Here is a 16,482-nt window from a genome sequence, read left to right on the forward strand (position 1 = left end):
ATTGTCACATAATTGAATTCTCATTAAATTTGGTTTCCTCTAATAATAATATATTCTGAATTTTAATATAAATGCGAATCTCCACAAATAGATAAAATAAGGGCTTGGGCGATGGTATTATTAGTTTCACTTTCATGCGATTTGTTCGAAATTCAGGCAATTAACTTTATCATAAGCTTGATTAAGAAGCTAATTAAGAATTAAAATCCATTATCACCCCATCATTCGTCATTAATATTTGAGGCTAATTCTCATGTTAATAAATATCAAGCCAAAAAGACTTATTCCACCCGAGGTTAGGTTGTGTTCTCAAACTCTATTCATAAGATTTTAAAAATCTAAATACTCACTTTTATGTTAAAATTCTCTATTTGGATTAAGGGTAAAACCGTTATTTAACAAAAAAATAAAAAAACTAAAATTTATTTTATTTGCTCTCTTAGTTTAAAAAACTAACAATTTCTCTTCAATTAAAGGTTTTGAAACTTTCATTTCACCTCTATTTCTAGGGTTTCAACTCACTCAGTATGAGGGATCCGACTGTCAACCAATCTTCTCCATTGACACTCTCCTTCTCTCCATCAACTTTCCTCTTAATTTGGAAGATCGAGCATTTCGTTTCGTTTTTGCATTCATTGCATTCAAGAGATCGAAGATCAATGTTCGACTTCCTTCTCGGCTCTCTTTGATTGATCGGCTAGTCACACTTGAGAGAAAGAAAATGAAGATGATTCACAGTAATTGACTGACGATTACTATCTCCCAATACTCAACTAGACAGACAAGAAGATGAATCGTCTTTGTCTATTTTTTTAGCATCCAATGGGTCTTCCAAGCATCTGGAATGGGAAGATGGTTGGAAAGGGGGGTTAGTTAGAGTGAAGGAGATGGTTGAAAAGAAAAAAAAAATTAAAAAAAAATGATAACTTTTTAAATTTTGTATAAAAAAAAATTATTAATTTTTGAAACTAAAATTGAAAAAAAAATAAAATAAATTTTAATTTTTTTAATTATTTTATTAAATAATGATTTTATCTTCTATGTTAATAAAAAATTTTAACGTAATAGATATTTAAATTAGCGAAACATTGTGATGGGAATTTGCACGTATACGACATCTTGGGTGGAAGTTTTTGGCCCACATGTCATAATAAATGACACGTTTCATAAAATAATCTCTGTTCATGCATGCACAAAATTCTACATGAATTCAACGCAAAAGCTACTTTCTCCACAGATATGACATCAATTTTTCCTAAATATTTTAATTTTATATTTGTGTTGAATTACATACCACCTTCACCAAATTTACCTTCTACAATTTCAATTCGAATTTGATTTTTCCACACCACCAAATCTGTTTTTTTCTAGCTGTACAGATAAGACCCGCGATGCAAAAACATATCCATCGTCAAATATTTAGTGCTGCGTGTTTTCTTGTTTTCCTATATAGGACTCTCCAAACCTTATCAAACTTCTGACTCAGACTTTCTTTATCAATCTTGATTGTGTTTTCAGCATCTGGGTTGGTTGCTTACAAGTTTAATCATCCTCCAGTTTTCGTGTCATTTGCAGCAACCCTTTTGCTTTAGTTTATATTGTTCAGGTTCTTAATCAGTATTGTTTCACGATTTGAGGCCTCACCAAATTTCTCTTCTCATCTGAGTAATAATATGGGTAGTGTTACAATCGCCAAGAATAAAACCATGATCTGTGCTCCATTAATGGCTCAATCTGTCGATCAAATGGTGAGCGACATGGGAAAGGCCAAGGCAGAAGGTGCAGACATAGTCGAGGTCAGGTTGGACTCCATTCACAGCTTTCAGCCTCGCCGAGACCTTGAAATCATCCTCAAAAACAAGCCATTGCCAGTACTCATTGTCTACCGGTAACACTTACAATTCCATCTTTTCTTTAGACTTTGCCACACTCGTTCAACTGTATGCTTATATTTTTATTCAAGGGAATGGATCTTTCCCACTCTAAGTTCAAAGATTGAGCGACTGACTTCAATTCTTCCTAGCATAATTGAAGGGAACTGCTAACTTTACCGGAAAAAGTTTGGCACTGTCACGATATGATGCTGGACAGCTACATAGTTACTAACACAAGAAAAGAACGATAAAGTGACCAGATTTTTATGAGAAATAAATGTGGTCCCTTATACTATTCATTTATTTTTTTAAGGAGGACGGAATAGGAGTTTGTTCAGGAAAGGCTGACGATGACCAGTCCTGTTACAAAGTATTAAACGTGCGAAGAATAAAATTATTAGTAAAAGAAATCTTATTAATATATCAATACAAATACATGATAATATGTGATTAATTCATGTGATTTTTTACTTTTTATTTTAAATTTATCTAATCACATACTGTTATATTATATTATAAATATAAGTTTATAAAATTTTGTTTTTACATGTAGTATTTGTTGTGGGGAATTCCCGTCTGTGTTGTTTTTGTACTACAGGGTACAAAAATATTAATAGAAAGTTCATATTTGGGTTGCTTGGTAGGAGCTAGTTAATCATGGTAAATTTACTCTAGTTAAAGCTGCTTTCTGTAGCATACATGATATTTAAAAATGAAGATTTATACAGTTCAATTGAAAAATGATAAGTGTCTGTGAATGACCTTTGGGTGCTTTCCATATTCCTAAATTTTGATAAATTCTCATCATCTGGGCCTCCCTGATTCCCAGTTCACGTGTTGGTTCTCACATTTTACAAAGTTGTGAACATTGTATGCAGAGCTCTGTGAAGCAAAATGAGTGATATTTTCAACATGGCTATTCTGATAAATGGACTCGGTTGTTCTTAATCTTATTTTTAACATATAGATATCAGAAAATTTAGTGCCCTGGAGGGGAGTCACATAATTTTTGTCTAAGATGTTTGCTCAACCCTGTGGGTGGTTTGTAATATAGTTATGTTTAAAAATTTACAAAGATGATCTGCAGCTTTCTCTGTTTTGTAATTTGCTTTGAAATTTCCATGTCAGGCTCTCTACTTTCTCCACTTGTGTTGTAATTATTCCTCCTAAGTTTCAAATGTTCGTTGAACGATGAAGATGAATGGCTGGAAATATGCCCCGACAGATGTTTATATTCAATAAATCTGTGATAAAAAGATGAAGATAAGATAATATAACTAGGATGATCAAGCTTTAACTAAATAAAATTATAGTAAACTAAGGAGGCATTCGTATATTTGTTCTCTATGTCAAGAATAATCAAGTAGAGTTTTAAGCAGTAATAAAGTAATTTTAAATTTCCAATTTCCATGATACCTAATATTAGAATGTATTTTTCTAGGCCAAAATGGGCAGGCGGTCAGTATGAAGGTGATGAACATAAACGTTTGGAGGCACTTGATATAGCTGAAGAATTAGGAGCTGATTATATTGATATTGAACTCAAGGTAGATTATTGGAATAAATGGATGCTATTCATTCTCAAAATGTGCATTTGTGATTCTATCTTGCCTGTTCATTTCTATATCCCCATTTGTTGCTTTCTCTTAAGGGTTTAGAGATCCCTTACACTAATCGTAAATCCTTTAAAGGTAAGGAATATTGTATAACAGGTATATGGTCAGTAATGTCATGCTAGAATAGCCAGTTTGCACTTTTTATATTCTCTCTAGTTGGCCTATGTAAATGCCTATTACAGCATGAGCCATTCAGAAGACTTAAGAGAGCCAATTTCAATGGTATCTGAAGTGTTAGATTATTTGACTTGTGTCATGTGATTGTTCAGGTGGCTTCTGATCTTAAAGTGAAATGGCAAAAGAATCATCATAGAGGTACAAAAGTTATTGTATCACATTACTTTGGCAGCGTAACTCCTACAATTGAAGATCTCAACATCTTGTTGCATGTATGGAAGCTACTGGTGCGGATATCATTAAACTAGTAGCCAGTGTAACTGATATTTCTGAAATAGCCAGAATTTTTCAGTTGCTTTCACATTGCCAGGTGTGAAACTGTATAATGATATGCAATTAAAAAATGTTGCAAAAGACATAAGATTCAAATGATTAGAACATTTTCTCTAAGTGGAGGAACTTTAAATGCATCATGAAATTAGAAATTTCTCAGTAAATTCGTTTAATTTTGTAACTTCATTGACTGACTGCTGTATGACATTAGCTGCTGATATTACTGACAGGTTCCAACAATTGCATACTCTATTGGGGAAAGAGGGTTCATAAGCCAGATACTGTCACCAAAATATGGTGGTGTTCTAGTCTATGGATCTTTAGTGGGGAATCAGGATCGTGGTCTGCCTACAATTGACAGCCTTGTACAAACTTATAAAGTTAAGCATATAAATGCAGATACTAAAATTTTCGGGCTCATCTCGAAACCAGTTGGTCACAGCAAAGGCCCCTTACTGCATAATCCCACTTTCAGATTTGTTAACTTCACCGGAATTTATGTGCCCATGTTTGTTGATGACCTCAAGGCATTCTTTTGCACCTACTCAAGTGCTGACTTTGCTGGTTTTAGGTATGCAAGTCCAGGTTGAAGTTAGGAAACCTATACGTCACTAGTGCCTTTTCTGTCTTTGCAAAATTCTCGTTTTTCTCATACGTGTTAAGTGCAGTGTTGGGTTTCCATACAAGGAGGCTGTGACAGAGTTCTGCGATGAACTCCATCCTCCTGCTCAGGTTGACCTGTTTCTCCAATTTGAAATTTTGCAATTATGTTAAGCAATTTTAATTTCATACTATTACAATCTTTTTCCGATGTATTTCTTACTGCTACTCCATGGCTCAAGTGTGTTTTAGAGAACCATTTATGAGTCGAGTCTAGATCAAGGTTTGGTTCATGGTCTGATTTTTTAACCAAAAAAATGGCATTTTTCATCAGTCTATAGGTGCTGTTAATACCATTATAAGGAGGCCTAGTGATGGGAAGCTAATCGGTTATAATACAGACTGTGAGGCTTCAATAACTGCAATTGAGGATGCTATAGAAGGTACTTCTAGCAATGCCAGAGTATTTCAGTCTACCCTTATGTCACATGTTGACATACCGATATTAATGTGATTGAAATGTCGCAGAACAGGATTGCACTAATGGCAAGACATATTTGGGCTCTCCTCTTGCTGGGAAAATGTTTGTACTAGCAGGTGCTGGGGGTGCAGGAAGAGCACTGGCATTTGGTGCCAAGAGTAGAGGAGCCCGGATAGTCATTTTTGACATTGATTTTGGTACATAATCTAGAAGTCTTTTTTTTCCTAGGATGATAGATTAGATGATATAGTTTCTTGAAAGTTATCTGGTTTCCAATTCTGAGTAGTTCAATGTACTGACTTCTATGCTTATTGTTTGTCCAAAAAGACAGAGCAAAGTCTCTTGCAAGCGCTGTGTCGGGTGAAGCTAGGCCTTTTGAAGATATAGCCACTTTCCAGCCGGAGAAAGGGGCAATTCTTGCAAATGCAACGCCATTAGGAATGCATCCCAACACTGATCGAATTCCTGTGGCTGAGGTTCTTTTTACAACTTCACAACTAAAACAAAATATTTCATTTAAATTACAATACTAAAACTGTTCATATGCTTTTTGAAGGAAACCTTGCAAGATTACCTGCTTGTCTTTGATGCTGTTTACATTCCTAGAAAAACCAGACTACTAAAAGAAGCTGAAGCTGCAGGAGCAATCACAGTCAGTGGAGTTGAAATGTTCCTGCGACAGGCCATCGGCCAATTCAACCTCTTCACTAACAAAGAAGGTCAGTTTGACATAGTTTCTCAAACAAGTGTAAAATCAAAAAATGAAAAAAAAAAATTTCAATTCTCTACCGTTTTAATACTGACCAATGTAACCTCTTTCACCTTGGCTTTTCTGTATTGCAGGTCCAAAAGAATTTATGCGAGAAATCATTTTAGCTAAGTTCTGATGTATGATTGACGGAATCACTCACTGTTATTGTAACATTCATTATGATTCCCTAGTGTTGCAAACATTACCGATAAGCTAAAGCTTAGATGATTGATGATTTGGTTGAAGCAAGTTGATTTAATATGCCAGGTAGCTTTACTTCTATTTCAACTGTGAGGAGTTTTATCAGTGTTTCCACATTCATGGGCAGCACTAGCCTTTGAAATGGGTTCAGCTTCAGCCCGTTATGAACAGTAATGAACCAGTGGATTTGTAGATGTAACTGTCAAATAAATTAAAACTAAAAGTAAAAATAAATGTATGAATTGGGATGACAGTTTGTGACTGTTTACTTTTTTTCACTTTAAAATTATCCAATCAAATCATTCAAACTGAAGTTGTAAGTTGTACCTGTATTTTTCTACCAGTAATTCAAAGATTCTGGAGGATCATAGTCAGATTCCCTCTGGCCAAGCATGTGGGTGCTAAATGCCGACAGAATCTCCCAACTTATGCAGAGTTTACCACCAAACTGAGCCTGTAAACCATAAAGCTGCTATCTTGTTTAACCACATAAGACAATATTTAGTAACTTAGATGAAGATATTAACTGTTGTGTATGATTATTTTACATGGGTCAATCTAAACTTCAATCTGAATTTGAACGACAATTAAAAGTTAGATAGAATAAGGGTCAAAGTCAAAGACAGCATATTATTTTGTTACACTAACGCTACATGTCTATAATTTATGGTTGTGTTGAACAAGCAAAAAATAGGGTAATTAATTAAATTAATCACTTCTGAATGGGTTTTACAAAAGTAACCAAAAACCCAAATAGTATAATTATATATTAGGGTTAGGTTATAATACCCTCGTATGCAAGGTGAAATTTTACTCTTATCTGTCGATTTCAAAAACAATAATACTATATATATTCATTTTCGATACAAATATATATACATTTATATATGTTATCATATGATTAGTGATTTTGAATTAAGAATAAAATAATACTCAATCATGTGATAACATATAAGTATATATGTAATTGTGTACTTAAAATTAGTACATATAGTATTACTCTTTCAAAAAACCCATCTCAATGTTTTTTATGTACGTAGTATTGTTATTCATCAATGTTGTTGTCATTGGAATCAATTTTCACTCCACAAAAACTAAAAAAAAAAAAGAAGGGTTAGTTAATGCTATTTCATTATACACATTTTATTATTGCCTTTGTTGTCATGTTTGGGTGTTTGGGTTACACTTTTTTATCAAAGGAATATTCATGTTTTAGGGTTTATCTTTGAATTAGGGTGGTGATTCATATGTTAATCTAAATGGCAATGAGGAGTGTAGAAATATATTCGTGTAAGATTGAATCTATTCTAAAACTGACGAGGCAACATTGCCGAATTCTAGAGTCATTTTCGTCATTAATCATATGTTACTCCATACATATATAGTACATGAACAAGGTAACATACTTGTATTGTGAAACAAAGAGGGGGTTTATGTAATTTGAATATGTGTTATGGGGGTTAATGAAATCTAGTGCACACAATAAGAGGTTTAATGGAATTTAAGTTCATATAGTGGGGGAAAGTGAAATTTAATTACACATATTTGGGGTTTACTGCAATTATGCTAACATAGTGGGGGTTCAATACAATAAAATTATGCATAGCCAGGAGTGTTTGATATTTCACTATGTGCATCATTTCACTTCGCGTATTGGGGGTTTATTGCAAATTTAATACACATATTGAGGGGTTTTATTGCAATATAGCTACAAATAGTGGGGGTTGTAAATAACATTTTCCATGTTGCATGGTCTAGATGAATGGGTGTGAAATATTGGGTTTACTCTAATTTTTATTATTCCCTAAATATTTTATAATTTTTAATATTTATTTTTGGTTCAATTGTTATGAATGTTAATCAAAATTTGTAAATACAATCATAAGCCAATAAAAGAAAAATAAAAAGTTGTAAGGGCATATTTGTCAAAGCAGTTGAAAAAGTTTCTATCTTCTCACAAATTACAGGGCAAGCATACATAAGAGGAAATAAAGATGTGATAGCCTACGTTGGTGCAAGACTTAACAATAGTAAAAAATGGTTGTTCCTCTAACACGTTTGAAGTCTTTTTAGATTTGGAAAAGTTGAAGTTCAGTAGTATACTGACCTAACAAGTATTACAAAAGATCATTAGGGAAAAAACCTACTTTTGGTTTCGACTACTGATAATGATAAACATAAAATTTAAGTAATTTGAATTTGCATTAGTAATATGATTGAAATTCATTCATTTTGTTTTCTTTTGTGGTTGTCTATTATCCACCATATCCAACCAACCGTATTATAAATTTCATTCATCCTATGATAATTATATTATATATAAAATATAAAACGATTTATTCTTAAGAATTAAAAAAATTAAAAATTTTGTGAAAAATTAATTTCTCCTAAGATTTCACGCATATTGTAATGATTCCTGCATGTTAGCATGTATCCCCCGCATAGGCCCCTTAACTTTAAAAGTTCATATTTATTCCCTACATGTGCATACTTAGTCCATAACAGAGAATTCACACATATTGTTATCTTTGAAGTAAAATACACGTGTGGAATGTCAAGAACCCCCCTAATGTATGGTAAAATTTCAATAATTCTTATACTGTATAGTATAATTGGATTCAAACCGAATCGAGTCCAAATAAGGTGAAGCTCATTTTCGGGGAAGGGTTCAACTCAGCTCGTATTCAACTTGCTTCATAGATCGAAAGTTTATGTTTAACTCAGATTTGTATAGATAAGTCGAACTTGGCTCAATCTCCCTGAACTTGTTCACTCAAATTTGGTTCCTTTATGGCTAGTGCAATATTGTTTAAAATTTTTTTTAATATATTTAAGTTTATGTTCAGGTTCAAGTTTGTACATGTAAGACTCAAATTTGAGTTCATTTTAGCAAAACTCCTATCAAATATGAATAAACTCGTTTTAAATCCAATCCTATTGTATAGTATGATTTCAATTAACGTTTATTCACCATTTATCCAATTAGCATATTTGATTAAATACAGAAAAACTCGATTAAGAATCTAGTAAATCAATCAAATAATAACAAACAAAATCAATTTATAAATAAATCGTAATTTAAAGTTAAGATTGATCTCGGTATTCAAATGTTAAAGGATGTGAGCAATATCATATTTATTTTTGTTAAATAGTTATATTATTTTTTAAAATTATAATTATTTTTATCTCTCAAATAGCGAATTAAATTAATTACCCAAAAATATGTTTTTTTGATAAATTTGCGATGTATAATTTGTATTTGATATTGCCAATACGGTAATCACGTGATGATCTTTTTCATTTGTGACACATTAACTACCACAAGAATCCGGTGATTTATTTAATTTAATTTTATTTTTTTTTTAAATTAAAAGAAAAGTCCCTTTTTGTCCTGTATCTTATGAAAGGTAGATATGGTAATTAAAATTATTTTATATTTTTACTCTACTCACGTGTTTACCAAAATTTCAAACTTTTTCATTAATTAGCTTAAAGCAAAACGCAATTTTGACTTCGACTTGTCCTCTTGTGGGACCCGCTCATCTGTCGGCTCCGTTTTTCAAGTATCTATAAAAATGTTGATACCTCCATTAGCCCCTTGATTTCTCTCGCAATCTTTAACACAGTAATAATTTTTATTTTTTGGGCCAAATGACTTATTCCCACATTGGTGTTTTCTTGTATTTTTATTTATTAATTTTAAAAAACTCAAACATCTATTTATTTATTAATTTTTTAAATTAATATATTAAATTATTATTTAATAAAAATATTTAAAAAAACTAAAATTTTAAGGCCAAATAACTATTTTCCACTCAAGTTTGGATACAAACCAACTTATAATTCATTAACTATCGAAAATTTAAATACTCATTTATCTATTAAATTTTATTATTATTATTATTATTAGAGATAAAATTATCATTTATTAAAATATTTTAAAAACTAAAAATTTACATTTCCCCCTCTACATTTAAAATGTAACAAATTTTCTCTTACTCAAAGTTTAAAAAATCAACATTTCTCCTTACGGTTTTTTGAATCACTATTGTTAGCGGCCTCCTAGCTTCTCTCTCAGTCGCTCTTTATTTTTTATCATTATCAATTGAAAAAATAGACCAAAGAAAATGAATCGTTTGTCTCCAAATGAATACATGATTTATTTTCATCAAAGATAAAGACAAAATGTCTTAGACGAACGAAGATGAATCGTGTCTTCATCTATCTATGATGATCGAAAATAGAGTAGGACTGGAAGAGAAGTCAGAAGGGAGAGAAAATACCACTATGGCAATCGTCTCCGACCATCGACAATGTGTTAGAAAAATTATAGAAAAAAATGTAATTTTTTTAAACTTTGGGTGGTAGAATTTATTTATTTTTGAACTTGAGGTGAAAATTGATAAATTTTTAATTTTTAAAAATATTTTAAATTAAATGACAATCTTTTCCTTGATAATAATAGTAAAATTTAATAAACGAGTGAGTATTTAAATTTATGATAATTAACAAGTAAAAATTTAGGTTTACACCAAACCTTAGGTGGAAAATAATTTTGCCAAAATTTAATAATATTTTTACTTAGCTTTAAAAATTAATAATCCTCTTTATTTTTACTTAAAATTTAAAAAATCACAATTTTTTTTATAAAGTTTTGTTGGCAATTTTTTAATGATAATCTCCCATTTGGTTGTTAATATTTTTTCTCTCCCTAAATCTTTTTCAACCATCTTTTTATTGTTTTTGTTAGAAATGAAGGTAAAATCGTGTTCAAATTTGTTGTGCTGGCGTTGCATGATTGGTTAACAAGGGAAGAACAAGAACCCTCCGTCCTTTGCAACAGGTATTGATAAGAAACGTAACCATACATCAAATGAGAAAAACGAACAAAGTCAATCCAATGATTTGAGTCAAATCTTTAAATCTTATCGGTAAGTGTACTTAACTTTTTCGACTTGATTTATTTTTCATTATTTTATTTTGAACCAAGAAACAACGAAAATGGATGCAGCAGCCAGCTTTAGCTTGCCTCTGTATCTACCTAAGTTTCTTCGAGAAGAACCAGTCCGCAGCTAAAAGTTTGTTTGTCAACTCAAGGCAGACAGTATGAAGGTGAGACTTTTAATTCTCACCCAACTCTCAACCTACCCTTCAAGCAGAAAAGGAAAAACGAAACAATGGCCAAGTTTTGAAATAGTTAGATAATTATATTAAAAAGGCCAAGCAAAACCAAGATATAAATATAATATACAAGTCTCATTACACCATCTTTCATATATATACAAATATTTCAGTTTTCCTGCAATCATCCACAGCAAGCTCAAGCTAAACCTTAAGCAAAATGGGAAGCCTTCCGGTAAGTTTAATGTCTTGTTCAGCTTTATTATCTCTCAAAACTGATTTAATGTCTAGCTGCTTCCTTGGCTTATTCAAGTAGCTTCAGCTTTCACTTGTAGTTAGTTTTCTTTGTATGGTTCTGCAGAAGATTCTATTTTACTTGCAAGTTTTGTGATATTTGAGTCCATGCAGCCTCATGTGTTTGTTATTTTTTCAGTTCACTACGTCAGATCTTCAAACGAGCACGAGTGGGGTTTGGAGCAGTCCAACTTTGCTATGTACGCCATTGATGGGCACCACAGTGGACCAGATGCTGATTGAGATGCGAAAAGCCAAGGAAATTGGTGCTGACATTGTTGAAATCCGACTCGACTGCTTGAGAAACTTCAATCCTCGTCAAGATCTTGAAATTCTTATTAAACAATCTCCCCTGCCTACTCTTGTCACCTACAGGTAATGAAGAAAGCCCAAAATCTCCTCTCTTTTCATATATTATAGTCAAGGTCTCTTTGTGTTTGTCTAGTTTTTACTACCTTTAAACAAAACTGCTTTGCTTTTGATAGTATAGCCTTTACTTGTCTCTATAGAATGAATATATGAAGAAAACTTGTATTGTTTAGAATGATGTTTTTCTTAGATTTATTTTTGTCAATAATAAGTCAAAAAAAGATAAAATGTTAGAAAGATTTTCAATAAAGATAAATACAATACACTTAAATGATTTGGATAAATGTGGGTCTTAAGGTTTATTAAATCTTTAATAGAATCCATTACCCTACTATATATGTTGGTTAGCTTTCCCACTCCAAAACTAATATAGTATAGTTTTATATATTGAAAATTGTTAAGAAAGGTTTCAGGAGCGGAAAACCAATCATTTTTATATGGGTAATTTGATATGTATTCTTTTGCTACATGGAGAAATTCCATATCCATGAACTCTTCAAGTGGTTGACAATTGAGCTCTGGAGGCTATTTTACTAGAATTAGATGTATTTTAAGGCTCTTTTAAAGTTTGGTTGATTGGTTTGTATATCTCTGTATTATGTTTAATGATTTCGTTTACTAAAGCTGTTGCTTTTTCATTAACTTTAGACCAATTTGGGAAGGAGGTCAGTATGAAGGTGATGAAAACAAAAGACAAGATGCTCTCCGTTTGGCAATGGAATTCGGCGCAAGCTACATTGATGTTGAGCTTGAGGTAGCTAATCTTTCAGTTTCTGATCAACTCAATCGCATGAAATGTGTAAAATTTTCAAATGAGACCATGATATTTTCGCGTATTCAGAATCAAATGTGTTTTATTGCATTTGAATACTGTAATTTCTGAGTTTGCAAATTCATCTTGTTTGCAGGTTGCTCATGACTTCAACATGTCAATTTCTGGGAAGAAACCTGATAACTTCAAAGTCATTGTTTCTTCCCACAATTTTCACAATACACCATCATCTGAGGCCATTGGCAATCTGGTGGCTAGAATACAAGCCACTGGAGCTGACATAGTGAAGATTGCAACTACTGCATTAGACATCACAGATTGTGCGCGCATTTTTCAGATAATGGTGCATTCTCAGGTAAGTATCATATGATATGTTTTACAAAGTACTGATTTCTTGTAGTTTGAATTGCTCATACAACTGCATCTCCTTATATTTTGTGACACGTTTAATGAATCTTTGCAGATTCCAACAATAGGGATTGTTATGGGCGAGAGGGGTCTGATTTCTCGCTTACTTGGTCCTAAATATGGTGGATATCTCACTTATGGTGCTCTTGAGGCCGGCGCTATTTCAGCTCCTGGCCAACCAACAGCAAAGGACTTGCTGGAGTTATACAACTTCAGACTTATAAACCCTGATACCAAAATCTATGGCATCATTGGGAAACCTGTTGGCCACAGCAAGAGTCCTCTTTTATTCAATGCATCATTCAAGTCTGTTGGTCTTAATGCAATTTATCTGCATTTCCTAGTAGATGATGTGGCAAAGTTTTTCAACACCTATTCAACCCCTGATTTTGGTGGATGCAGGTATGATCCCTTTTGTAAATTCTAGTTGAAAATCTTTAATGGGAGGAAATAAATGCATTTAATTTCATTGCTTTGTAATTCAGCTGCACAATCCCTCATAAGGAAGCTGCACTTAAATGCATGGATGATATTGATCCTATTGCAAAGGTATTAAATGTGTTTTCACTCTGCAATTCAAAGACATTTATGCCATAATTTTATTTTGTAGTGCACCTGCAGGCAACAATTAATGGCTGATTCTTTTACTTTCAGAAAATTGGAGCCATTAATAACATTTGCCGTAGGCCCGATGGCAAATTATATGCCTTTAACACTGACTATATTGGCGCCATTTCTGCTATCGAGGATGGACTAAGAGGTTGCAAGCATGTTCACTAGCTGTAATTTCTTCTCAGGAAACTTATTTCCCATTTTTTGACTTATGTTTTCTTTTTGCAGAATTAAATGGAAAAGCTCCTGGTGGAACTGAATCGCCCTTAGCTGGTAAACTATTCATTGTTCTCGGAGCTGGTGGCGCCGGCAAGTCACTTGCCTATGGTGGTGCACAAAAGGGAGCAAGAGTTGTTGTGGCAAATAGGACATTTGGTAACATTCTATCATTGTGTTTAACAATTGAGTTCTATTCTGAATAAAATTTTCTGACTTGGATGATAATGTGCTGCAGAAAGAGCTAAAGAACTTGCAGACAAAGTTGGGGGAAAAGCTATGACTCTTGAAGAAGTGGAGCATTTCCATCCTGAAGAAGGAATGGTTCTTGCAAACACTACATCAGTGGGAATGAAGCCTAAAATTGATGAGACCCCCTTGCCCAAGGTAGTGTTAGTCTTAATTTTGACCAATCATAACTATGCATAACATATAGAATACTGAATTATAAATTTAATATAAATATAAAATCAAAATTAGGGATGTGAAAAAAATGTGTGAAACATGCCTCTAAATATGTCGAACCTTCGAGAATCACTTGAAGGTATGTATGCAATGATCGATTTTCTGTTTCCGAAACTTCTCTTATAATAGTTTTCAATGAGAAAAATTGTCACAACAAGTTTTAGAGAGTAAATTTCGTCAATTTATAGGAGATTATTAGACTTTTATAAAAATCCAATAATCTAAACGCCAAAACTAAACAGTTTACTAAAATCTTTGAAGTGTATCAGACGTATCTTTATTGATTACTCAAACTCTACAAATTAAGATTCGGTTTTATTAAACACAAAATATAATTAATTTTAGCCAAAGTAACAAAATTTTCTAACAAGTAGTCCTAGTTTCTTATTGATACTGAAACTTAACATTTGACAGTATTTTCTACTTGTTTGTAGCATGCCCTGAAGCATTATTGCTTAGTATTCGATGCCATTTACACGCCAAAAGACACCAGACTCCTGAGGGAGGCAAAAGAAACTGGAGCCGTCATAGTTTATGGCACAGAAATGTTGATCCGCCAGGGGTTTGAACAATACAAGAACTTCACTGGTTTGCCCGGTATGACTAAACTAAACTTGTTAAAAACTGAAATATATGAGCCTTTAGTCCATCATAATTCATTGGTTTTGCTTCGTTTTCAAATTTACAGCCCCAGAAGAACTGTTCAGGCAACTCATGGAGAAACATGCATAAGAAGGAATCAGCTTGGTTTCACCAAAAATCTTTCTGTTTCCATGAAAGTTTAAACTGTTTAAAGTTTTGCATTGTAGGAGTGGCTGTTAAGTTGTATTGTTTGTATTAATAAATCTTCTGTAAGAACTCATAAATTCTCCAAATTTGCAATAACAGTTTTATATATCTATATTGGTAGCCTTCATGCTTGTTTTGATGATAATTTTGTTATTTGAAGTTAAATTTCTTGTTCAGAGAAATCAGTCTGGTTGTATGTGGAATGGAAGCAGAACTAAGCTATGCTATCAACGGCCTGTCTTTTTTTTCAAGTCTTTAGAATGTGTCTTGGGGTTAAATTCGAATCGAGTTTATTTTTCAACGACTTTAAAATGAACCAACCCCAAATGAGCTCAAACGAGTTCAAACTGTTTGTCAAACTTGTAAACTAAAAAATTTGATATAAAATAATATTATTTTAAAAAATATATATTAAACAATGTTATTTTAATAATAAATTTGTTAAAGTTTAGGTTCAAATCGAGCTTTAATCTAACCCAAACTTTTTTGTAGTTAGCTTAATAAACTCGAATTCAATTACTATAAATTAAGTTAAATTTTAATTTAATTTGATTCAAATTTAATTTGAATATCTTGTGAATCCAACATCGGGTCGTCCTGTTTGCGAATCCTAGACATATGACTTGTCGCTGTATGATGTTAGCTAAATGACAAGTTGAAGCCAAAATTTTTTTGATTTTGAAGAAGAAAAATCCGGGAATTTTAAAATAATAAAAATTGCAGCACCAGAAAAGAATACTTGATCAAGAAGTGGGCAGATGGAATGATTAGATTTTTGTTAGGTTTGGAAAGTTTATATCTGAGTTTTTATGTATATATTATTTATATATAATTTTAAAATATATATATATATATATATATATAGTTTTGTTGATCGTATATTTTATGGCATAATTAGGGTAAATAAATTTTGGGTGAAAATTTTAATTTAAATTATTAAAAAATTATCATAAATTTATTGATAAAACTATATACACTAAGTTTAAAAAATTCTATTAAATAACCATATAATATTTTATAATGTGATTAAGTAATTTTAAATTAAAGATAAATTGATTTTTAATATATATCATCTAAATATATAATTTAACAATAAAGTATGAGTAATATTATAAGTATCTATTTTAACTATACAAATATATACACATTCATATATATCATCCTGTGATTAAGTGTTACTTTTTTCTTAATTTAAAGTCATCATATCATGTAATAATACATATCAAATGTGTACTCATTTATATATTCAAAGTAATACACATAATTTTATTAAATTAAATAAAACTTTCCATATAAATAAATAGTACTAATTTATCTATACGCAATTTATAATTAAATAATATAATTATTTATTTATTTATTTAATTTTCTTACAGTAAAATTTCACAACTAATATTACTCATTTTTATTATTTATTGAAAAAATAAAATAAAAGAAAAAGATGGCAGCCAATTGAATCAAAC

The 16,482-nt window shown here is 31.7% G+C and overlaps 1 protein-coding gene and 1 pseudogene across 1 annotated transcript; both read left to right on the forward strand.

Moving 5' to 3' along the window:
• Positions 1 to 1,444: 1,444 nt before the first annotated feature.
• LOC123221254 lies at positions 1,445 to 6,286 on the forward strand (annotated as a pseudogene).
• Positions 6,287 to 11,184: 4,898 nt separating this feature from the next.
• Positions 11,185 to 15,131, forward strand: LOC123220257 (bifunctional 3-dehydroquinate dehydratase/shikimate dehydrogenase, chloroplastic-like). Its single transcript, XM_044642354.1, has 11 exons — positions 11,185 to 11,329; positions 11,528 to 11,763; positions 12,406 to 12,511; positions 12,666 to 12,884; positions 12,993 to 13,339; positions 13,423 to 13,486; positions 13,592 to 13,697; positions 13,778 to 13,924; positions 14,004 to 14,152; positions 14,665 to 14,827; positions 14,919 to 15,131. The coding sequence occupies exons 1-11, from the start codon at positions 11,315 to 11,317 to the stop codon at positions 14,960 to 14,962; spliced, it is 1,596 nt and encodes a 531-aa protein (XP_044498289.1). The 5' UTR covers positions 11,185 to 11,314; the 3' UTR covers positions 14,963 to 15,131.
• Positions 15,132 to 16,482: the final 1,351 nt, after the last annotated feature.

This window comes from Mangifera indica, chromosome 7 (assembly GCF_011075055.1).
Source record: "Mangifera indica cultivar Alphonso chromosome 7, CATAS_Mindica_2.1, whole genome shotgun sequence".
In the NCBI taxonomy this organism is placed as follows: Eukaryota; Viridiplantae; Streptophyta; class Magnoliopsida; order Sapindales; family Anacardiaceae; genus Mangifera; species Mangifera indica.